Source organism: Haemaphysalis longicornis, unplaced genomic scaffold (genome assembly GCF_048455015.1).
Source record: "Haemaphysalis longicornis isolate Haplotype H1 unplaced genomic scaffold, Haemaphysalis longicornis Haplotype H1 scaffold_4, whole genome shotgun sequence".
Lineage (NCBI taxonomy): Eukaryota > Metazoa > Arthropoda > Arachnida > Ixodida > Ixodidae > Haemaphysalis > Haemaphysalis longicornis.
The window spans coordinates 110,077,819-110,103,670 of record NW_027526361.1 but is presented as its reverse complement, the minus strand read 5'-3'; the positions used below and the strand labels follow the sequence as shown (position 1 = coordinate 110,103,670).

General features: G+C 44.7%; 1 protein-coding gene across 5 annotated transcripts in view; it reads left to right on the top strand.

The window, feature by feature from the left end:
- LOC144179260 (atrial natriuretic peptide receptor 1-like) overlaps positions 1-25,571 on the top strand; it is a 185,775-nt gene extending 160,204 nt beyond the window's left edge. For 2 of the 5 annotated variants that reach the window (XM_077707547.1, XM_077707545.1), the window contains 7 exons: positions 642-794; positions 5,122-5,245; positions 7,728-7,796; positions 16,446-16,620; positions 20,184-20,282; positions 20,399-20,490; positions 24,207-25,571. In XM_077707547.1, the coding sequence (XP_077563673.1) occupies positions 642-794; positions 5,122-5,245; positions 7,728-7,796; positions 16,446-16,620; positions 20,184-20,282; positions 20,399-20,490; positions 24,207-24,296 (802 nt within the window). In that variant the 3' untranslated portion in view covers positions 24,297-25,571. Of the gene's footprint in view, positions 1-641; positions 795-5,121; positions 5,246-7,727; positions 7,797-15,329; positions 15,429-16,445; positions 16,621-20,183; positions 20,283-20,398; positions 20,491-24,206 lie in introns of those variants that run through there. The other 3 variants (XR_013324191.1, XM_077707549.1, XM_077707548.1) reach the window with 3 other exon arrangements.
- The last annotated feature ends 281 nt before the right edge of the window (positions 25,572-25,852 follow it).

Sequence of the window (25,852 nt, the reverse complement as noted above, 5' to 3'; positions counted from 1 at the left end):
GAATATGTCAGCCAGCGCAGTCAAGTAGTATATGTAAAGAATTTAGGGAACGATGTCTAAATCCTTAAAATATCTATTGATGTTCAGTATGTGAAGCGTCCACAATCAAGACCTTAATGTAAGTCATAAATTAAACATGCTGTCGGCGTGTAACATGAAGGTGTCTTCTTTATAGTGAGTGATCCTTCAAAAACTTTATCACGTATTCAAGAAAACGAGTCATTTGAAAACAAATCATCCCTAACAAATTGGCAATTAACTAGTATACTACCCAATGGACGGTTTTATACGAGCTGCCAGTTAGTGACGTTGCTCGGCAGCTACTATAGAATTACCTGTGACACAACTTATACAAAGATATATCTTACACATTTTCCGAATCCTATGTGAAATGCCACCTGTTTTTGTGTCTGAGCAGATGTGCTTATAAAAATAGCTGAACTATAAATTTTTGTTTTGAGATGTAATTTATGGCGTCAGCGCCCCTTTTTAGGCGTTAATGATACCTTAGTACGGGACGCCAAACCTGTTATTTCAATTTTAGGTTGCCTGAAATGTTTTTTACGAGTAAACGCAGAAATTTATCTCTTGCGCAGGCAAATCCAATATAGCAAACGGAAAATATCCGATATTCCTTGCAGAGGCTACCATGGCGAAGTGAATATTATGGACAACATAATGGCTCGCATGGAGCAGTATGCCAACGAGTTGGAGGTGCTGGTGGAACAGAGGACGGCAGCGTTTCTCGAAGAAAAGCGGAAGTCGGAGGAGCTGCTTTACCAAGTACTGCCAAGGTAAAAAAGGCCCTTGCAGCTTTTCTCCACATTTCCGTTTTTTACAGCGAAGGGATAAGTGTTGATGATGATGATGATGATGTCCTCAAATTTTTTGGCACGTACCCACAAGGGGGATTGGCCAGGGCTAAACTGGTTAAAAACGTGGGACTTCAAAATGCTTATTTCCGGAAAGAGGCTGTAAAAGGAAACTTAGATGTGAATTTAACCCGAATTACCCATTAATCAGCACCGCTTAGCAATTCAAACGACCTGAGGCAGAGAGAAAATTTTGAATGCAATTATATATATCCCTTCTTGCAAATCCCAGCTTTGATGCGCCAATAGACAATATAAGTGTTATCGATAAAGTCAACCCCAACCGCTCAATCGGCTCCTTCAAAAACAGTTGTCTAGCTGTTGAGAAACGGCGACAGTCAAGGAAAAAATGGTCGATTGTTTCGGGGACCTGGCACCGCACACATAGTTCTGTAGGCGAAAGTTCCGATCTGAACAGATAGAAATTAAGCCTTGGAACCCTGCAACGCAGCTCGGTGAAGGTCACCTCGCATTGCCGAGAGCCACAAAAATGAACATTCCACCCGTACTTTAAATGTTGGAACTCTTCAAATGATAAGAGTGAATCGGAACGGGTGGCGTCTAAATGCCAATATCGTCTTAGTCTCGCAGATGCAAATAGAGCCAGATTAGGAATTCCGAATTGAATGGGAGCTGTGACGGCGAGATTAGCTAAATGGTCCGCTTGCTCGTTGCCCCTGATGTCCGTATGGCCAGGGACCCAAGACAAGCGTACCTCCTTGCTTTTGCCGGGATTTTTGGCTAGCGTCGTCGTCGTCGTCGTCCCAATTGAAAAAAGAATAGAATGGATGACTTTATTAGAAGGATGGGGCCAAGAGGTCGTGCACTGGGATATCGGAATAAGGGTAGGAAAAGCTGGTTCATACGAAGCCTTTTTACTTCACTTCGAGCGTTCACTTGAGCACGTTATGTCTGCTTGCGGCCATAAGGGTACCGTACGCTGGCTTGTAGTATGTGCGATGATCATTTGGGCGTTCACAAGGAGCCGCTCGTGAGCCACAAAGGGTGGTCTTCAGGAGTCATCTAGAGAGGTGGGGGGGAGGCGATCCGTAATCATACTATTTTATGGAGACCTGTTTTTAGACCAAATTCTGTAATTTGCTGCAACATTTTGGGCTGTTTCTGACATACTGGCAAAACTCGTCGATCATACTTGCGTTGTGAGGAGCTGGTAGCCGTAAGTCGAGTAAGCTGAACATGCCCAGATCAGGTGGAAAATGTTCCGTGTATTGTTACTGCCACAGTAGGGGCACCGGGGACTAGCAGGGTTCCTAAGCGTTGTGTATTTGGAGATGGCGTCCGGTAGGCCGAGTCAGTGTAGGCTTTATTGGCGAAAATTTCTCCTGTTCTTGGCAGGGGGTGCTGAGGAGCTATAAAACCAGGTGGTGAGGCGTCATCAAGCCGTTGCCGGCTGAGGTTCTGAATTCGACGGTATTTCTGCTACCAGTCCAGTTCGCATGCGTGTTGTGGGTCCGGTTGTTCCTGTATGGACGCGGGAACCATGGGAGGATTGTGTAAACACTCCCAGGCAGCATTATGCACCGACTGAGTTCCGTCCGCTCCATGCGTGTGAGCACAAGTCCAGACCAGGCGTATCTTGAACCCATCGTGAGTGAGGTCTCAGATTTTGTAAAGAATGTTGGTGGCCGCAGAATTGGGCGAGAAGGTCGTGTTCAGTCCCGTAGAGCGACATTGTAGTCAGTGATGACGCGGAACTTGTTGGTGGTGATAAATGAGGACACATTTGGTATGGTCTACATGGCGCCAAAGATTCCGAAAAGCCCACTTCATCAGTGAGGCTGTATGTGTTTGTGACATTGCGACAGTCATTAAGCTGGGAGATATCAGGGAAGGTCCAGACAACCGCTGCTATTGGGCTGTTCATTGCTGCATTCGTGGAAGTGTCGATTTCATCCGGCGCTTTATCGTTGGCGAGAGTGTGAGCATATTGTTCCCGCACGGAGCGGTTACGGCGAGAAATTTATCGGCGGCTGAGATGGTCCAAGGCGGAAACTTGCCAGTGTGGAATATTAGGTGCCAAAGAGTCACCAATCAACGTACGGTCAAGTGTGTCCAACTTCAAAATATATTGTCCTTGAGGTACATATTCAAGGTGCTTCTGAAAGCGAAGCGTCGTCTCTGCTATCAGGTTAACGATGAGAGGAAGCGAGAGACAGTACGTCTGTTTTCGTATGGAGTGGAAGCCCCGAGATGCTCGGGATTAGATGTCTGTTGAGGATTTTCAGCTCGTTTAAATGGCGAAGCGCAATTCACAAACGGGGATCCCGTTATTCAGCCGTCCGCGCGCAACGGCACAAGCAAGCATGAGACATGCGTTCTGGCATGATGAGCCATATTTTTGGAGATGCGTGTTATCAAGTGTAATGCGGAGCCCCAAGTAGTTCTTAAATGGCGAACCCATGCAGCGGAACTATTACAGCGGCTTAAAAAGGCCGCTTTTAGAGGTAGTAACCTTGCTGGCCACTTGAGGTTCAATGGTTTGATCCCGGTTTGTCGCACGCTTGCCGTTCACGTTGAGGAACTCTGTCTTATTATGACATAATTGCATATTAAATGTAGCGAGTGTGCGCTCAAAGCTGAACACAGCAGCTTGAAGCTCAATTTGCATACCTTTTTTTTTGCAGTCATAGTCGGCAGCTTTTGTGCACACGACGATATCATCTCCATACATAGCGAAGCGGGAAGCAGAGACTGTTTCGAGTGCGCGAGCAACGCGTTTCATAGACAGGTTGAATACTATAGGCCCGAGAATCGAGCCTTGAGGAACGCCTCTGGCAAGGTTGTGGTCATTGCGTCTCGCGGGTTTTTTTAGACGAGTGGGTCGGTGCTATAGAAAGCAACAAACCCCTTTCTGCGCCTTTTTACTGGGTAAGGCAGTGGCCAATTCTCGGAGTATGCACTCTTGTTCGATGTTCTCGAAAGACTTCTGAATATCGTGAGCGACGATATAATCAGGAATACTCTTGCGGGATGTTCGGTTCACTACTCGACGGCGAAGCCTAAAATAGTCATACGCTACCAAATTATCGCGTAAACCAGTTAGGGCCGGGTGAAACCAACAGTAAGTCGTAAAGTTGAAGTATTCAGGATCGCGATGCAGAACTGTTATTCAGCACTAACCGAGGAAGCAGAGCTACGACACAGGAAGCGAGCGACAATTTTACACGCATTATCACGGAGTGCGGAATACAAGTTGGAGGCCCGATCGTTATACAGGATACTGGTAAACTTTCCCAGTAGATGAAAGATTTAATTAGGAAGCGGTAAAGCATGACAGTCTCCAACCCAGCTGACAGAATAGAACTATCGGAGCTTTCGAAGTTAATCAATAAGCGTAAGACAGCTGACATACGGAAGATTAATATGGAGAGGATCGAGCATGCTGTAAAGAACGGAGGCAGCCTGAAAGCGGTGAAGACGCGTCTAGGCATGGGGAAAAACCAGATGTTCGCACTTAAACACAAGCAAGGCAATGTCATCACAAATAGTTCGCGCTTCGTTCAAATTTCGCATTAGCTATGTCGTAATCGTCGGCCAATCTTTCCACAGACGCTTATCTGAGCATACTTGTATGAGCTTCAATCAGCACGTTCCCATTTCGTTTTTCTTTCCCGGACTAGTGCCCATCGAGTATTTAGTGAGGTTGCATACTTCAATAAGCTATTTATATAGCTACCCTTTAGAAGGCCTTGGGAGGCTGGGTTGAGCTGCAAATCAATATACCTGCCGCCATGTTGATGAGCTCCAATTGGAAATAAATGATATCCTTAGACTGAGGGTATTTGCGAACACACACTTGGAAATCATGATATAAATGTTTTGTTTGTTTGAGTGTTATATTGCTTCGAAGCACTTCTGCGTATAGTTGTGAGTATGATTTGTTACCTCTTGCGTAATATTTTATGCTGTTCTGTTTCTTACTTCTGGTGTGGGATAAAAGTACATTCAGAACCATGTCATCAAATACTATATTTTAATCACTCCAGAAGTGGCAAAGTACTGCTTCTAGCCCAGTAACAATGACAACTGGAAATAAAATTTTAAATGCCTTTTCCTCACGAGAATCGGGGACAAAATATATCTGTGGCTTCACTTTCAAGTGATAGAGTTGCAAATAATCACCCTGTGCTTGCACTATAAATGCTTCCACGCAAGGCAGACGTCTCGAATATGTGTGATGCTACAAAGAACGTTTTGGCGTGCCTGCCGTGTATTTGATACGTTCCAGGTCCGTAGCAGAACAACTCAAGCGCGGGAAAGCCGTCATTCCTGAGCTATACGACAGCGTCACAATTTACTTCAGCGACATAGTGGGATTTACCGCCATGTGTTCATCTAGTACTCCAATTCAGGTGATCTTTATTTCTTGTATTATGTCGTGTTCTCCTCATTTGATGTTGAGATAAATTTTATAGCGATTAAATGCAAAATAATCACAGTGCATGATTGGTTTGTATCTACGTTACATTGACTAGCCCGTTTCATTAACGTTCTCCATCGCCCCAAAAGTGCCGAGGTTGTAGCTTTCTGGGAACGTACTGCCGCCTGACCCGATCTGGCTATATAACAAAGACCTACCTAACTGCGTTTTCTGGTTCTTGCTGTATCTCACTGTAAGAACAATGGACTTGGTAATGGATCATAAAACAAGTGTATGAAACCTGTCAGTCTCATCAGCAAAGTAGGCGTGCCTGAGTGCCTGCGATTGCAGCATGAAAACTTGTAGGTACTGGGTTCCATCTTCAGTGGTACGTGATATCTTTAAAATGGGTGCTCAGGGTATTCCGTTAAGCATGCATAAAAATACATACGAAAATTTGAAGCTTGGTTTAATACTTGGTTTTGGTACTCAGGCAGGAAAAGTTCATGTGTTTTTTTCTTGCTAGAATTAACATGATTTGCTTTCAACTAACATTGTCATCCCGTCAATTTTCACAGAACATTTTTACATTTTCACATTTTTTACATTTTCATCCATCAATTTCCCCCCAACAATTTCGAACTAACGTTTTCATCCAGTCAACCAGTCAAAGAATAACATTTGCCCCAGTGCCGTATAGTTATAAATGTGTATGAGCAAACGAGCAGGAAACTTGCGGCGTAAACCTTCTAAGAACCAGGAAGCTCTTCTTTATTCCAAATATCTGTCTCCTTGATGAATCTCAAAGAGGAAATCCGCCTCATTTGTCGTGGCGGGGGGCCCTAAACGGCCATTAAAAAAAACTCACTTAAAGTGCAACTTTTAATGGGCATTGTATATTTCGTGATATTTGTTTTGCAACTAACCTTTCAAGAAACTTGTTTTTAATGCAGGACCACTTGAAACTAGGCTTCTTACTAGACCTTTTTTAATTCCCTAAATTACAGCATCCATTCACCATTTCACTCAAACCTGAAAAGTACGGTACTACAGCCCGTCTGCATTCCGCCTTCCAAAATAACGCAGTTCTCGGTGTACCTTCTTTTCAGGACATACGCATCACGAGACTAACTGCAAATACTGGATTTCCGAAATGAGTCTGTCGTTTCTTTAAAGAATAACATTTGCCCTTTGAAGGACCAGGAAAATGGCGTAATGGCAGTTCTTTGAAAAACACTATTTTTTTTTATTTCCACGGCGTAGCATGGCGTAGTTTCTGCTTAATTTACGCATATAGAAATGATGCTTTATTTAAGTCTAAGCTGGCTACTACTTCCTGGTGATCCCACGTGGTTCTTGAGGCATTCGCTTTTCAAAACCGCACTTACTGGTAAATACAACAAAATTATAAAATAACCACCAAAGTCATGTTTGGTTTTAACAGTTCTACAACAAAATCAGTTAGTGTTTTAGGCACTGCAGTGCACACAAGGAATATAATTAGTTACCAACTGTATTGCTGCGCCCGAGAAACCACCCAGATTTTCAACCCCTCTACACCGCCCCTTAATCGTCTGTAATATTTTCGAGTCAGTTTTCGTAGCAGTGTGTACGGCCATATTCACTGATTTCCGGTGGAAAAATTACGGTCCCTACCTGCTCAGCTGCATATCACTGTAACAAGTACGATTAGGAAGATGCGTGTCTGGTGAGCTGGCCCCAGTAAAACAAAAACAATTATCAATACACTAAAACAGTGTACCAGCCACTCGAAGACTGAGTGTTAAGTAATAAAATTACGCTTTTAGCGTTCCATTGCAACGCACCGCAGAAGCGAATGAGGCAGTAATAGCGTAACCTCAAAAGTGCTGTTATCGCGCCGTCGAAAAACCCATCATGGTTCAGTGCGTTGAGGGCATCATTACTATCTTATCATAGTGTTCCCACGGCGTGCTGTAAGTCCCTTGTATAGTCAATCTTAACATTTGCTATGGAATGAGTTAAGCATTATCCCACGTATAGCGGCAGAAGTAAGAGGCATGGAGCCAAGGTGTAACTGTAGGTCCTGTTTACGATGTGCTCTCCTAAATTGGGTGCCTGTCGTTGTCGCAGCGCCTACACGTCGTGCAAAAAGATCTTCTACCCCCAAGGAAAAGGAGTTGATGCCTACGGGGAATTTTCTTGTCTGTCTGTTCGCTCGTTCGGCTGCGTTCTTCCGCTTCTTTACTTCAGCCATGGTGTGCTGGTCTGGACGGCCACATTTCGCTACTGTCGAGCTTACGTTCGTGCTATGGAAGGTCTCACACTATAGCACCTTTCTCAGAGACGTAGGTTAAGAGCCAGTACTCGGCCTCCGACGCGGGTGCCGGCTTTACCACTCATAGGGCCATTTAATGCGTTCACAATAATCAATAAAAAACAACAGCACCGCAAAGCATTGTGTGGGGACCTAACTCCACGTCCTCTTTTTACAGGTGGTAGACTTCTTGAACGATTTGTACACGTGTTTCGACGCCGTTATCAACGACTTCGACGTTTACAAGGTGAGAACCTTCTTCCAGCCCCCTCTAGTACTCTTTACTAAGCTTGCAAGTTAAACCGTCGTGTGCGCCTTGGGAACCAGGCCAACGGTAATCCATAGTAACGCTCAAGTTGCTCCGCGCTTTGAGCCACGTTCGATCCACGCCTAAGATAGGAGCGTGGGAGCGGAAACGTCTGACGCGGCTTTCTGCCGGGCCTGTTCCCTTTCGACAAAAACCCTAACCCAACTCAGAGCTAGAAGGATGCGTTGTCCCGCACACTTGCACAGTGGAAGTGCAGACATCAACATATACCCGTTCATGCCTTGGGTAGCCGTTTACTCATATTACAGATGTACTTCATTACTAATGGTGTATAGTTTACACAGGACGTCCCAGCTAACGTTGACCAAAATTGAAAATGGGACAAGTTCTCTATTACTATTGCACCAGCTAAACGTGGTCTGTATTTGTTTCATTTTTAGTATCCTTTTTTTCAACAAATTATACGAGGCGTTATTTTTATTGGGGAAGTTTTTCATTGTTTATTTTTTCGCTGTGACGCCAGTTGGACGGTATTAGGGAGCCTCGAAAGCTCTCACATGAGGCATTTTTTGTGATACGGTTGGAATCGTTTTTTTTAACCAAAAGCCCGTCAGATGTGTGCGACAGTCAGGAAAAACCTGCGTAAATCGTAAATCGATTGTATTTACCTACTGGCGCAAAAAAAAAAAGCTGCGGTCAAATGGATTAAAAATACTCGGTTCCATTGTTGGATGACAGTGCCATGGACTGTGTGATGCCAATAAAAACGCCGAATAAAGCTCGTTTCCTTCCATGAACCGACGTTGTGTTCGTTAAAGAAGGAAACTGGATGATGCCTTTCAAGCCCTACGAGTTCCCATGTAAGAAAACATGGTCACGAATCAGCTTGTCAGCCTGTCAGCTGACAGCCCAGAAAGCTTTCTCAGATATTGTTTTTGGCTGTGTCTGAAAATTTATCTTGCATAAATTGTGCGAAGAACTTCCTTCTTCGTGTAGAACTCTCCCCGACAAAGTGAGTCGCTATTCGAACAACCCGCCTCTAACACTGAGTCAGACATCTCTAGGGGCATATCCCTCGCGTTTACTGTCCTGTTCAAATGATGATCCTCCTAATAGAATCGTGCCCTACACGGCACGTAAAATCGCTGGATTTAGGCGTGCGCTGAAAGCTCATGCTTCCTCAGCGTATTGAAGTCGCGAAACTCTCCTGTCTTAAACTCGCTGGAATATAAAGGGTTTTACAGTGCCTACGTCGCTGAAAGGGGAAGGCCGGACCACTTTAAGTAGAATAGCCGTGACGACACTGCAAAACATCTGCGTTTATGTGGATGGCCACCGTGCTGTTTTACGTAATGAAGTGGCGGGACCGCCATTTCTCGGCTTTTTAACAGAGAAGCTATTGAGAAATTCGTTGACTCTGCCAGTATAACAGTATAAAGAAAAGAAACCGCCGGAATCGGCAGGACTCGAACCTGTGTCGGGTATACAACAGAGTTAGAGTTAGTCGCCTTACCCACTCAGCCACGACCATTTTTTTCTGTTTCAATTGCCGGGCTTAGCCAAATACTAAACATTGTACAGACAAAAAATGGCACCACCAACTAAGCGTGGTACAAAACATACGATACATAAAGCGCCCAGCCGTTACTCCAGCTTCGCCTTGTCATTTTTTCAATGCTACGTGTAGTCAACGGTCGTACACAAGCCTTACTGTCTCATTTTCTTTTTCAGCCTTGCGTGGCGTCACACCACAAAAATCATTCAGATTGGCATAAATAACAATAACGCCGCCTAACCTTTCCCTGGCAGTTAACATTTGTGGGCTTGGATTACTCTTAATACACTCCTAAGTGACAAAGCATCATCACCATATTCTTGTTTGGCGTACACTTCCTTCAGTTTGCTTACGTTTTCGAAGACGAAAAAGCCACTGGCCGGGCATTCGCGTCACCGTTTTTGACCGCCATTCTGCAACGCCATATAGCATGGAGACCGAGGAGAAAGTGTAGTACATCGTATGGGACGTCATCGCGTTAACTCTCAAGAAAACGTATGCCTTTCGGCGTCAGCGGAAAGTCTTTTTTGAGAGTACGCTGGGGTACGTCCTAGAAGAACATGGCGTCCCAGCAATCGACGAGAACATTTTCTACACTTTCTAGATTTTTACACAGTCGGCAATCTCTTCCTCAAGGCAAAATGTTCTCGTCGATTGCTGGGACGCCATGTTCTTCTAGGACGTCTCCTAGCGTACTCTCAAAAAAGACTTTCCGCTGACGCCGAAAGTCATACGTTTTCTTGAAAGTTAACGCGATGACGTCCCATACGATGTACTCACTAAACTTTTTTACACCCTTTTTGGCCGAAAAGGGTGTAAAAATCTTGTCCCATGGCTAACACCCTTAAAAGGTGTTTTGGCAAAAAAAGGGTGTATGGATGAAAAAAAGGTGCTGAGCTCAACACCTTTAAAAAAGGGTGTTGAGGATGCTCAAGACCCTAAAAAAGGGTTTTGAGTCTCACACCCTTTTTTTGAGGTGATGGCATGCGCAGAGGCAACGTCAAACGGCGGAGCGCGCAGCATTCAACACAAACAGCCAATACGTACAAGTTACAGTTGGAACACGGGATGCGAGCGGTACAGGGAGTGCATACTTACTTAGCAACACATGTGCTGTTCTTGCTTTTATACCCAGCAGAGGAAAGCCCCCAGTTAAAGTCGGTGGGCTTGTCGCAAAAAACTGATATTTTAGCGCTAATTTTGGAAGTATGGATTTTACTACGAGAATATACAAATCAACACGTGGATTTGCAAAAACTTTTTAATTACTTGGTAGTTTTTCTGATCCGTAACTTATAGAATTTTATTAAATACCATACAAATCTTCCCTACCACCTCAACACCCTTCAAAAAGGGTGTCCATAATTTCAACACCCTTTTTTCCAGAAGGGTGTGAAGCTACAAATTAGGGTGTTCAAAACTAAGAAAAAGGGCGTAAAGAAAAAAAGGGTGTAAGAAAAGACCGCCAACGAAGAAAAAAGGTGGATGCCTCCAATTTTGGAGGCATTTTGAACCTGTTTACACGGGTGGACTGAACATTATCTACAAGCGGGCGGGGGGAGGTTGTACCTCACGATGTTTACAGCTATATGAATTGGCATAATTTATTACCAGTGAAGCTCTTTAAGCTTCACGAGGTAGTTTCGGTGGCATTAGCAAAAAATACAAAGAAAAAGAACTGGGGCACCTGTAAAGGGTGCACCACCGCAGATAGGGTATTATAACAGTGAAGTCGGCTTTCGAGCTTGTTAGAGCGTGAGCTCAAGGGGCGTATGCGTATGCGCACCACTTACTGTACCATTTCAAAGGTACAAGTCTTTTTTGGATTCTAAAAGGTAAAAAAATTCGCGCAGCTTGCAATAGTGGTGCAGGGCTGGAGAAGCAGCAACGCTGGGGGCCGACATACCTTGTTTCCCTCTTGGATCTCCTGGAAATGGGGAGGGGGGGAAAGGGGGGCACACTGGAACAGCCTTGTGAAATCCGGTTAAATTTGGCCTCATCCCTGAGTGGTCATCCTGGCTGAGCAAGAACATTGTAAAGCTTAGCAAACATAACAAAACTTAGCAACACCGGAAGAAACTAGGTCGACCCCCAGCTCCGTTGTTCTTTTATTGCAACTGAACACCTATTTCACACCGTTTCAACAACCTACAGAAAGCCAAGCGTGTTGCAGTTGGTAAACATCCTTTTCGCCACACGACTACAGTCTTCTTAATTTTGAAGGTTCAAATTGGTGTTTCACGTGCCAAAGCTAAACTTGGGGCATGTGGTGCAACGAATAAGAAAACGAGCGATCATTGCATAAGAGCAATTATTTATTTTTTTGCGTTTGGAAATTTCTTGCGAGTAGAGGAGTATATGAGGGGATGTATTCTTCTTTACAGTGCTATTAGCATCCGAACATGGCCTTATTCAATGAACAGCTGAACAGCTTTTCCACACCCTTTCAACACCCTAAGAAAAACCAAGGGTGTTGAAGTTGATCAACGCCCTTTTTTTTTTCAAACAAAAAGGGTGTAGAGCTAAGAAAAGGGTGTTGAGACTCAAGACAAAGGGTGTAAAGGCCTCCCAACACCCTTTTTCCACCTATGCTACACCCTTTTTGGCTAAAAAGGTGTAAAAAAGTTTAGTGTATACTTTCTCCTCGGTCTTCATGCTATATGGCGTTGCAGAATGGTGGTCAAAAACGGTCAAATCGCGGCCAAAAACGGCGGTCAAAAACGGCGGTCAAAAATCTTTTCCCCAAGGAAAAAAAAAACCTCTCATCAAGCCACGTTAGGACTGGTAAGGTCTCAGTGTGCAATTTAAAAAAATTGGGCCCATCTCCCCGCGAGGGGGACTCGAGTAAATGCGTCGCATAGGGGGTGAGTGTATTGCGTTAACGTTTAGTGTTTGGGGAGTTGGTGGTAGTGAATGCGTTGTATCAGCAGCTTCTTGACGTAGTTTGATTCAATAAAGGATATAAGGCGCGTTCGTAGCCTCCCATTCTGTGTCGGCTTTGTGACGCAGTGGGTAGAGCACCATGTAAATTGCGTTCCGCCCGCAGGGTCGAGGGATCAAAACCAGGCGCCGGATAGTATTTTTCTTATATAGTGTAGGGGGAGGGGTGCGGACTACGACTACGGACGTCAACGCGGGTGACATCGTGAGTTACTGAAATTCTCTGCTTTTAAAAAAAATGTTTCCACTCCTGCGGTTATCATCATCCTCTTAACGCGTTTGAGCACGTCATGTTTATGACCTCTGAGCTAGTTGATTCGCAACCCGCTCGCCTACGACCGTGAATTAGTACCCGAGAGTCGAACGGCTTACTCACTCGAGTGTGACTGTGGGGAGCGGAATCACGCCCCCTGCTCGACAAAGCGCACGTGATAGGGTACACGTTGCACCTGCGGGCGCGTAGTTTAAGTGTTGGCGTTCCGTTCTTTCGTTCTGCTCTTCGATTTGCTTATTTTTCGCCGTTATAGCAACAAATATGGAGTAAAGATCGTTGCCGCAGCGCAGAAGAAGCAAATGGGCAGCAATCGTAAACTTAAACCGTCGTGATAATCGTGAAGGTTGCGTACAGCTTCGCGACCTTCAAGTCTTACGCGTTAGTGTGAGCGTCGTTCATTTTTTCGACACCACGCCAACCACGTCGATTTAAGTTGGCTCGATCAACGTTTTACGCCTATAGTTTTATGTAGACAGCTCAGAATCTGCACTAAATGAACCCCATCAGTCTTTAGAAATCGAACCTTGGTGTCAGTGATCCTCAAACTCCGTTAATCCTATTTTACTATTCAAGATTACTGTGCTTCTAATAAAAAGGTAGAAACGTTAAGAGCCATTCCACCTTGAAGGTGGGTTGTTAGCGAAGCTATATAGAAATCGAACCTTGGTGTTCGATTCTACATATCATCGTGCATCGTACATATTATTATATTATGTGCGCGTGTTTATTTTTTTATCGTTTGGTAGTGGCAGGGACTACGGCTTTCTGATTATTTAATAAAACTTGGAAAGACAAGCGCGTTCGCTATCCTAGTCAGCAAACAAACATGGCGCTGTCTGTTTTCCTTCTTAAAGCCCAGGTATTGACAGAATAAGGTCATTCTTTCTGTTTGCCACTTCACTATGAAAAAATTGGGGAAAATAAATAAAACTCGGAGTAATGAACGGCCAATTGTCATAGAACATTTGTTGTAAAAGTATCGGGTAAACTACAGTTATAGACATTTTCTGCAACCATGTTCTTGATTGACAGTAGACGAAAATCCTTATATAAGATATAACGTTTGTTGCGAAAGTATCGATTAAACAAAAGTTACAGACGTTTTCTGTAACCATAGTCTTGATTGACAGTAGACGAAATTCCTTATATAAGATATAACGTTTGTTGCGAAAGTATCGATTAAACAAGAGTTACAGACGTTTTCTGTAACCATAGTCTTGGTTGACAGTGGAGAGTAGACAGAAATTACTTAAGGCTTACGATTTCAGTGTGGACGTTCGGATTACGACAAGTAAAAGACACTCCGAGTAACGACAGAGTCGTCTCAGCTGCAAGTATTTATATTTACAAAACGAGAGGTACCGCCGTTTTCTGCTGAGCATTGGCAATGGCTTGGCTTTGCCGCAAGGTGATGTTGCCGCCCCATATTTGTTGACCGATACGAAAACAATATGGGCGAAAATGCTCCGTGAGCGTCCTTTCACTCGCTTCAGTGTTGCTTTGTGTTCATGCGCCAAATTTTGGGAATGTTTATCACCACTTAGCTTATACAGCGTTCGTACGGCGGATATTGCAAAACTTGGTTGCATTTCACCCGTTTCAAACAATTTCAGCTGCCGAAAATGAGGCCCACACACTTAAAGTGTATAATGCAGGTTTTGCGGTGACTAACAAACCGAAGCGGACGCCGAAAGGCGCTAGCGCACCGCGATTTGACGAAGCTCGTCCCGACGGCGCCGACAGGAATGTTTGAAATGCTGCCGGCATCGCTACACGGAGAACTGAGAGTGGAGGAGAGGGAAGGAGAAATATGTCGCGGCCGACAGAAGGGTATCCAGAAATATGCGACAGGAATTCCTGTTATCACAAACTCGCGTCGCATTCGGGACGAAACATTACGCAGTGGTGACAGCGAGCGGACCGAGCTGCGTCGTCCCGTGTAAGAACCGCCATTTTATTAAGAGCATGTAAAACGGAGATTTGCTCTGAATTTGAATAATGACTACGTCGGCCTTCCATGTGTACTTTTCGCTTTGAATCTCCCAAAACAAAGAACGCGCTATTAATACCATCTGACGAGCGGTTGCGCTGAACATTGTCGCCAAGAAGCCTGGGAATTTTCGTATCGCGTTCGTGACAGGCGTTGTGCGGCGAAGTGGGAAATTTTTCAAAGATTTGGCTCCTCCTTACTTTCTGGGATACATTTTGCCCAGCTGCTTTATATTTACTGCGTTGCTGGGAGTTTGCCTTGATAATTGGTTTGCTCCACTTACATTCTTTCCATACACGCAAAGTATTTTGTTTATCCACGTAAAGTTACCTGCACCGATATTCCTAGTCTTCACGTCGAAAATTAGCTTAGACTTTCGTGGCGTCTTCAACCGCACTTTATTGCATAGCTTTCCAATAGTTATTAAAAGTACTAGAGCATTTCATGCCCTTTCTCGCTTTTTAGCTTGTCACATATATGACACACTGCGGCAAACAACTGGTCCAGGAAGTTTGCAGCGCTAAAAGCGACGTTTGAATACGAGCACTTTGTTTTTGTTTCCATTGCAATGAATACTTCAATCGGCGGGCGAAACGATAAGGCACCTAATCTGTGTGCATCCTACCTGTTAAATGAGTAGTAACTTAAAGGCCATCGAGCAATAATTACTTTTACTAGGCGTATTTGTGACACAAAATCGCACTGCGTGTGATATTGTTACGAGGCAGATGCGAATAAGCTGTCTATTTACAGATAATTACAACTGAAGGCGGTACGCGCTCACTGATGAGGCACATACCCATAGGTGAAGTGTACGATGGATTGACCACCAGGTGATCCAGTCCAATGCTATGTGAAATGTTCCGGGTGTTACGTAGCAATATAAAAAAAAATACTGATTGTTGGCATGTGTTTTATTGGACAGAGCTTAAGTTGGGGCCTTCGTTATTTGAATTAAATATGGCGATCCATACGGTGTTTTTCTTTATTATGCTGGACGCCTTATTTAGCAGCCGGGAAATTCGTCCTTTTCTTTTTCTGCGTGAATATATTATCCCGTGAGTAACAATAAATAAATACTTCATAATAACTAAATAGTTATATTTTACGGCGTCATAGCAAACTCGCTTCAGTAACATTACGGCTTTATTCGTTCATTATAATCACGTGACAATCGGCTGCGCCCAACTCCAAACAAAATTTAGGAGTGGTCTCCGCTTAAAATGTAAAGTTTGAGTCCAAAAGGTTGCTTGATTACCTTCACCCGCGAGCAAAACTCTCTCACTTGGTTTATGAAGAATAATTTGAGCTCAGGTCTCAGCAAAGCGTATGTTGCTGCTATTTAAAATACTTGCGGGTAAGATGTGCTCCTTGAAATTGCATCAGTTTACGCGCATCTGTGGCACTTTAGCATTATTAGAACGTTCGCGCAGGTTCGTATTATTGAATTGCGCGTCTGGTTCTTCTGCAATTGCTTCTTGCAGTTAACTTTAGGCGCATAAGCCCATCCCGCTCAGATTCAACAAAGCACAACATCAAGTTTTGCGTAATACCACTGCTTCTATTGATAGTCTTTATTGCGCGCTGCAAAATCATTTTTAAACAGTGGGCCCATAATAATTTCACGCTGCCGGAAATATATTCTACCGCACCCGGGGCTATTCTCTTTTGAATACTGGCGAGTCCATTACACAAACATAAGCTGTGAATTTCTGCATTAACTTCCAACTTAAGATAAAGACGGAAGCAATTTCATTCTGCAGTTTGTAGCAGTCGAAGTGTGCAAATGCTTGTCATTCCGCGAGGACGTGTGGCAGGCGCGCGGTCTGACGCTCTCCCTCTGTGCTTCTCTCCCTGTTCTGCTTCAAGGTAGAAACCATAGGGGACGCTTACATGGTTGTGTCTGGGCTTCCAGATCGCAATGGCCACAACCACGCCCGGGAAGTGGCCCGCATGGCCCTCAGTCTGCTTCGGGCCGTGCGAAACTTTCGCATCAGGCACAGGCCCGATGACACTCTGAAGCTGAGGATCGGAATTCACACCGGTGGGTTTCGACGCCTTTTTGCCCCTCAGCGCTTCTTTCCTGCAGACATTTCTTTTTTAGCATATATTGCAAACAATAGGTGTTCCACAAGTCGATACTTTGTGAGAACGCTCTGCAATTGCGAATAAGGATCACTCCAGGTGAATGAGGCACTCCTTGCAGAAGCAAATTAGGTTTTATATCGTGTGACAAAATTTAAGAAATTCTGAGTAATTTTATCGGAATATTTTATTTTCATTTTCAAGTAATTGCAGTTAGCAATTTTGTTACAACACTTTCATAAACAATGTAATGTTTCTAGAAGGCAGATTTTTTTTTTTCTATAGCGGGAACCATATCTTTAGCCGATATGAAGCGAAAACGTATTCGTCATAAGCGTGTTTACCGTAAGCGTTGGCTCAGAAATTGTAACAGACAAATTGACATTTTATCCGGAGCTGTTGCGCACACCTTTGCCCAGCAGGCAGATTAAAACCGATAAAAGTGAGAGATTTTCTGAAAATCAGACATATCATGTCATTTCGCAAACCTGTTCTTCAGATGCAGATCTTTCGAACAAAGTTTCAGCTCCGATAAGTCCTCAAAAACCGCTAGTCGGCACTCTTTCGCATTGGGTTCAGCTTGGAAAACTAAATTTTACATGTGACACCTGCATCCTAAGATATAAGAAAGTGTAGACGTGATCGACGAAGTGATTTGTATGAAAGAAGTATAAAATATGTAATCTGAGTGTGACATTAGGCAGCGGGATTTGCCATCTGGTATACTAACCACAGTTATGAAAACTCTAAAGCTTGAATCCAACCTCTCAAGCAGCCGTCGGCTGGAAGGCTGACAAAATGGCGATCGTGAATTGCTCTTAAGTGCAGAGCACTTTAGGGGCCCGGCTTGTCGCCGTGGCTCGTTCGATGTCCCGCTACCTAGGCACTGCAATCACGCGGGGTCCCGCACTCAAACACAGGCTTTGAAAAGATACCCGCTTGTCCCTCGATTTAGCCTTCTGGTCAAAAGTTAAGAGGGTCTTGCAACAATAGCTTTATTTATGCAAAAACATCCGAAACTCCTGGAACCGCTGGAACAAGTCATACATGTCCCCATTATCTAACCCACAGAAAACTGCATGTACATTTGAGGCAAAATTTATGTACTTAACTGGCAGTGCCCGCGATCATTTAGTTAGACTCATTGGGTTGGTTCTTACGACAGCAAGCAAAAAAAAAGTGGCCGCGGAACACAAAAAAAAAATTACTCCCACTTCCCCTCGCGGGAACCCCTGTGTAGATACGACGCATAGGGGGTTCCGTTGTTGTTTCCGTTAGGTTGTTTCTCCCATCGCGTGAAACGTGCCGTGAACACCCTGCCGCGGCTATGATGCAACGAGGCGCGGCTATGATGCAACACAATCCAACACAATCCACTTTAATCAAATCCAATCCAAATCCAATTCAATCCAAGCCAAGCCAAGCCAAGCCAATCGAATCCAATCCAATGCACCTCGCGAGAGAGTGTTCGCTATAGGAGAGGAGAGGGGGTGAGCGGCGGAGTGCGCAGCTCGCGCGTCGAGGAGAATGGGGGAGGGGTGGGGACGGACAACGACAACGCCGTATGGAGGGACAAGGCGAGTGAATGAGATGCCGTCGCATCTAAAACGACGCGTCCAAAATGGCGCAGAAAGGGTCCAGCACGTGGAGATGAAAGCAAGCACAAAGAGAACAGAACTCCCGCTCGTGCTGTTCCACACAGATGGCGCACGAGCACTGCGAAGGCGGGAAAATTGAATTGCGTGGGACAAAACTTTGTCCAGTTGCTCGAGAGAGGAGTGAAACAGGGATAGTCAGAGCGCCAGGGATAGTAGCAATGAGCGCATAACGGCGTCACAGCCACTCTAGTGAATTACTGCTCTGCCCTTCTGACAGCTTTCACGTTAGGTGGAACTGCTTTTATTTTTTTTTAATTCACGGCTCCAAATTCAATGCTATAGAAATTAAAAAAGCGCCAGTAAATTTATGGCCGCAACCTTGAATTAAAGAAGTTCACTCAATTTATGGCTGCAAGCTTGCGCTTCGCGGTAGGCGTGCTTAAAATGATAACGCCACTATAACTGGTATAATGCCGCGCCTTCGTATTTTATGACTGATGCAAGTCGGATTCATTATCTTAGAAAAGTCGAACGAAACTTTCATTTTACTGTGCCATAGGCAGTACTTCTTCCATTCATTGTAATTGCCTAACTAAATACAATTGGTGTAAGTTCACTGTAGTTGCCTGTTTACGGTCAGTTAGCCCCATGGTTTAGTAACCTCTCTTTACTATTTAAAAGAATTTTGCCCTTGCTCTTTATAGAAAAAATGTACTGATGCATGATGGGTAAAAGCGTTTTATTTGCTTTATTGAACAAAAAAATGCATGAGCACTCACTAACACGACAAAACTTCATCTGTGGCATTCGGAAAAAAAGGAAGGGGACGCTTTGTCGAATCCTGAAGAGCTTAGTCCCTCTAACGGCATGACCTTTTACTTCCGTTGTGGTGAATATTGTAAGGCGGAAAAGAGACAAGAAATAAGAGAAAGTTAGAGAGCAATTCAAAATAATTGTAAAAGGAGCACTGTCCGGAGAAACAAAAAGTTACAACGAAAAAAAATACGTAAGAGATCCTCAAGGTTTCAGAACGTAGCCAATCCTGAGGTACTTCAAACACTCCAAATAGTTTTTATACCTCGCGATGCGTCAGCGCTATCACGTCATGGTTTGAGAAAGTCTGAGTTCTGAAGCACCGTCTCGTCGCGGTCGCACGAGTACCCCCGTTGTCGGTTGCCGTTCGGTAGTAAGCCGCGGTCAGCAGCACAAAATTTACCTAATCTCCTCCTTCACAGCATATACCAAACGCATTGGTGAATCCACTCAGCCTATTTCATGGAGCAAGAATGTATATAGGAGGCGAAACGGTCCATTGCGGCTGGCGCGAGCGAGCGACCAGACATTGTCGCACTCTCAATAAACACCAACGCAGATACAAGACTTGCAGCTACGACAGCGAAGGAGAGGGTAGCGGTAGCTTATGAATGAAGTGATAGCTGCCACAATTCATTTCATGGCGTTGCAGTGAAAAGCCGATGACGGCAGCCGCGCAGTTTTTTCTCCTGGGATAGATGCCGCTAGCTTGACCTATGACGAGAGACACATTTTCTGGCCTCCCTGTGAAGCGGCGTTTCCCTCCTGTCTTGCTCTTACTCCGTGGTCCGCAATCAATTAAACATACAGCTACGAATGCCGGCAACATGGAGGCGTAGTTGTGGCTGGACCATCCTCAGTTCGTTATTTAGAGCTCGCAGAAAACAGGCGGCTTTCTCCCGCCTTCTTCAAAATGTACAATTTTGATTTTATGCGGTGAAATACAGGGCAGTTTTTCAAAGTGATGCCAGGTATCCATTTGCTAACAATATCTTTTTTTTTTCTAGTGATCAACCGTAATGAACTGGAATCTTTTGTTGTTGGATGCGAAGGCATGTCAGGGCTTTGAATACCTCACGAGTTATAACTGACTTGAAAACTCTGGTTACAGGTCCCTGCTGCGCGGGAGTCGTAGGACAGAAAATGCCTCGCTACTGCCTTTTCGGGGACACGGTAAACACCGCTTCCCGGATGGAATCCAACGGCGAAGGTACGTCTCTACTTCATAGCTAAGCACCGTCCAAAAATATTTTGTGGCACTGCGCTCTCGACCATTGGCTCTCCCACTGAGAGTACTAAACGAGAGCATGCTTCCTGGTATTTCAGCGCTGCGAATACATGTCAGTCCCGACAGCAGGGCCGTCCTGGAGCGGTTCGGGACGTTCCACTTGGAGCCAAGGGGAGGCATCGAGATCAAGGTAAAGTAAAATCACGCCCTGAACTGCTACCACCTGCAACCCCGTTGTAATGCAGAACTGTGCTTTATGTGGCTCGGAAGCAGTGTCGTGAAAAGAGTTCCTTTTAAGAAATATTTTATTTCCACATAATGTCCTGCCTTACCGAATTCTTGTTAAAGGTTTCGGGAAGGCACAGCTTTACTGCGAAGCAGTATACTCTAACCAACCAAGAAAGTTTTCGCGTCCGCGTCAGCAAAAAACTCCCAAGCTACTACTGGATACGCAAACATACATACCAACCTACTACTGGCTACATCACAGCTACACAAATAAGCTGCTGGCACCGCCAGGGATCGAACCTGGGATGGCGTAGAGAAGAGGAGAGAGAGCTCGCCTTGCCGAATAAGCTACGCCCAGAAGTGTAGCGGGAGGCGACAGACAGTTGTTTGGATTCAGTGTCTGGGGAGGGAGAGGGCGCTCTCTGGCGGTGGCGCATGAAACAACAATGAGGGAGAAGCAGTGAGAGAGATGAATCCAAAGACTCTTCCTCACTCATCCAAAGGCGCTAAAAGTGGCCGCCACGAACGGCGCATTCCAAACTGCGCAGTCAGGTGCCGGCACGTGCTACATGACCACAAGCAAAAAAAAAAGAACTCCCGCTTACGCTGTTCATGCAGGCGGCGTGCGAGCAGTGAGAAGGCGGGAAATTCCAATTGCATTGGCCAAACCTCCGTTTAACTCATCAAGAGAGGAGTGAGACATGGACGCGGAGATCGTGAGGGGTGGTAGCAGTGAGCGGATGCCACGTGTGTGAATTCAAGTGACGCGGCATGGGTAATGGTTGCGGGTGTTGGTTACAGCTTCCTAGTACAACCACCTTCACTGCGTGGATTGGAGCCAATTTTTTTTTTACTTAAGCAAAGAGCCCCCAAAGTAACTTGCGCACTCTAAATCTATTTGTACCGTCAGAAATAATTACGTTCGAAATATAAGCACCGTGTTTTGCTTCCCGTATGGTGGCAAACACATTGCTTTGATGAGGAGCCTTAGCAGGCTTAACTATACTTGCAACGGCGGCTTCGCAAAAGTACCATCTCTAAGTGTCTCAGGTAAAATCTTCCCACTCAAGCAACTGCCATTGGGAAAATAGATTTTCTACTATGTAAACACGAATGTGGCTCTACCTGTCGGCTGCTAAAGCGTTAAAAACATTTTTCAGCTTCTGTGGACTTGACCATTTTTGTGCCCCTACGGATCAGCAAAGAATTACGGTAATAGCACAGCCACAAGCTGCCTGCCGTAACCATGGCAGGGGAAGTATCTCGCACATGACTTGTAGAATAATCACAAACAAGCCAAGCCTCCTCATAACGATCGCGTGCGTTGTATAGACGCCGGGACAGAATAGTTTAGGCGGAAATCAGCAAGCACACGCCGTTGCTCGAGCGTATACCCATCGAGAGCCGCATTAGTCTGACCACGAAGACCCGCGACCCATCCGGCCCCGGTAGAGCGTAAGCATAAAGCACTACCGTTTCTCATGCCAAAAGCTCTCACCACCACACAATGTTCTCAGATAATGAATGGCAGCCTACGATTGTCCCTAAAGAAGAAAGTGTACGACAGCAGCATCTAACCGGTTCTCACCTAGGGGGCAGAAACTTGGAGGCTCACTAAGAGGGTTTATCTTAAATTTAGGACGACTCAGCAAGCAATGGAACGGAAGATGATAGGTGTAACATTAAGGGACAAGAAGAGAGCGGTGGGGGACAGGGAACAAACGCGTGTTAAGGACATATTAGTAGAAATTAAGAAGAAGAAATGCACGTGGGCAGGGCATGTAATGCGAAGGCATGATAACCGTTGGTCATTAAGGGTAACAGAGTAGATCCCTAGAGGAGGGAAGAGGGGATGGGGGTGGCGGAAAGTCACATGGGCAGATGAGATCAAGAAGTTTGCGGTGGTAAATTGGTCGCATTTAGTATAGGACCGGGGGGATTGGAGATCCACGGGAGAAGCCTTTGCCCTGCAGTGGGCGTAGACAGGCTGATGATTATGATGATCACACAATTAACTCAGTGTAGAAGCAGCCACCATCTGGCGACGTCTCCAAACTAACACGTACTCCCACATGAGTCTAATACCCGCCATCTACCCGGGACAGTTCCTCTCAAAGAAATGCCCTCCTGCCCCGGTGAAAACGGATCTCTCTACCACAGTACGTAGCCCTGCGAAAACACCCAATCTGTCCCTCCAATTCCCAATATGTCTCCTGAGCGATGTGACGCGACGCCGATCAGCTTAGACCTGAACGACCAGCTTATTCTGATCACCAGTGCTGGAGCCACGGCGCAAGACTCTGGTGCATTGGACAAAGGGCGCCACCACCTCAGGAAGCAAACAAATTTTTGATTTGTTGCGAAAAAAGTTATTCCTCCGCCTCAAGATTCAACCCTTATAAGCGGCAACTTTTCTGCCATTCGCGCAAAATTGCTGTTCCCCACTGCTTCGTAATACACTCAGCACTGTCGTACGCATAAGAGGCCAAGGCGGAAGTGCCCCCTACACAAGCGTTTCCACGTTAATGTATATGGACGAGATTATTAACACTGCCTACCTTCAATTACCGACTAGGGGTAATAATATTCTATCTCAAACTGCGGAACAAGCTTACGCGTCTCCGAGGTCGGCTTTAATAACGGCGATCAGTCATTCTGCGATGCCTTTGAAGAAAACGAAAACTTTACAAAGAAACCAGAGAATCATTTAATGGAGCCATGCCACGCTGAAGTTATTGACGACATTTTGATTGATCTTTTTTTGCTAGCTTTTTAGTCACATTTTTCGGCTTTTTTTTCTGTTTTGTCCCTTTATATCCTCCCTTACCGTTTTCTTTCGGTCGGCCCTGCCTTCCTCATCTGATGGGAAATCCTGCTTATGCCGTTCGCACTACCTGCGATGAAAATCACGCATGCAGCAGCCGAAGGAATGTATATAAACCCGTATGTAAAAAGATGCCCTACACAACGCTACGAGATGAAATGAACAGTCCTCTGCTATTGGATTCATTTAAGACTACGCAACGGCCTTTTCCAGAAAGACATCGAAACTTCACCCCCACAGTTTACTCCATCAAGCCAGCTACGATATCATTCTGCTTTTAACACCGTCAAGCAAATATTTCCGAATATTTCTCCAGACTTTTCACGATAATTTCTTATAACAAGAAATTGAAAAACTTTACCATTTTGTTTTTTAAGGCAGCTGAAAGAAGCGCGAAAGCTTTCTCGCATCAGAACTACTTCGCTAAAATTTCGTCCAATCGATCTTCCAACCTTCAAAGACCCAAATCGCAAACCAAGTCCGAACCCATATGACGATTCTTCGCTTACCGAGTAAACGCATATTAGAACGGTCTAAATGTATACGGGTACTTGGTTTGAGATAAAGGTATGTTATTGTACTTCTTCTTCATGATCAATGGGTGTATTGTCTGATGTAGAACTGTTCCTTTTTCGCGATTTCCAAGTAACAGTTTTGACACCATGGACGTTCCGTTTCACGCATGCGACGTGTGTCAGGATCTTATGAGAGCTTTCCGGTGGACCAACCGGTCTATGGGGAAATCGATAAGTGTGTTTAAAGGAAGCTATCGATCCCACTAACAAAGCTCTCATTTGAAAAAAAGTTTATTTCGTCTTTGCTAACGCAACTCTCTGTCCTTCCCGTTTCTGTAGGGCAAGGGTGTGATGCACACCTACTGGCTCCTCGGCGAGCACTCCAAAGACCTGCGAGTCCTCGACGCCGTAAAAAAGGTCACGATCTGAGATTCAACGCCACCCTCAGTTCACCATCATGGGATAATAAAAGTGTACGCCAGTCTACCAGCTGAAAAAATGTCCATTAGAGACACCTTCCTGTTTGCTGCGGAGAGACGTTGTGTGATTTCGCGAAAATATCGGATGGCTTTACAAATGGACATGGTCTTGTAAGACAGCTTGTAGTATCATAACTTGCACACTGGCTCCACATAACATAGCCACTTTTCATTTCGATCCTGAAACAAATATTTTGTGCTGTGTTCGTACAGTTGAAAGATTCCGCTGCCCCGTCGAGCCACTGTACTTAACGCAATGCGCAGAAAGATTGTCTGGAGACGTCTAGTACGACGTCCTGCAGCCGTCCATTATGTTGGTAAATACAATGCGTGTACATTGCTCTGGAATGAGTATCAAAATAACCAGCAAACCGAAGAATAACGTTGAAAGACGTTCAGCAATTCAACTGTAAGCGCAGGCTTTACCAAAACTATGTGTTGAAGACATTGGCGAAGACATTGCTGGAGACATTGGTCAATATATGGGGGACTTTTAGGATTGGCGATTGAAGAGTCACGAAGCATAGTTAATATGACGGAAAGACCCGGGTGAGTTCATTTCCCTAACTTCACGACCAGCTTGGCTTATATTTATGATAGCCCCGATATTTTTGACATAAGGACACTTGTTTATAAAATCATGCTCGTACCTCTTTTGCACGACTCTTTTTATCAAACTTCCCGCAACTGGCCTGTGACATTAATCAGTACTGTTCGCCACCCCGGATGCCTCTGCTAATGTTTGTGGAATGCTTTAAAATGTCCTCATTGAGTGAGAGCAGCTCTGTAAGCCATTACTGTTTCTTGTGTTTCATCCTATCAAAGGCCTTATTCTCCCAACATAAATTCATGTTTCAACTATTTTCATTTATTTACATAAACAAAGCGTGTTTTTCATTTTCACAGGTTTCAGTGTATAGATTTTACTGCAAGATATCAAACCGTCTTATCATAAAATGTGTTCGTCTTTGTTTATGTGCTGCGTATCAAAGCTCAGAAGCTTTAAACAGCATGCCTTATGTTGAGAAAATGGGTGCATAAACACCTCTAAGATTTTTCACCACGTTTGCAATAAACTTAACTCTGCATAAAATATATTGGTACGAGCAGTGAGTGTATTTGACGAATTTATACATTGCATTCGTATTTATGCCTTGTACAATGTTACCTACTATGCGGCTACTGTCCCTGCCTTGAGTTTGCCTCCATAAACTTCAAATTCCGACTTTGTCTTGTGAGTTTGCCTCCACCGTACTTCATTCGTAGCGTCAGCTGATGACAGGACGTTCCTCTAGAGCGCGGTCGTTCACGCTCTGTAAAATACAAGAAATTGACACTTTCCATACTCAATAACCCGCGAAGATATGACAGCTATCGCACCATTCCCCACGCGACTTTTGAGCCATCAAGATATCATTAAAGCACAGCGAAAAGTGGTAAATAACACGAATAATAAAATTCACCTGCTTCTTTCATGGATGCCCGCGCTAGCAAAGAATATTTCCC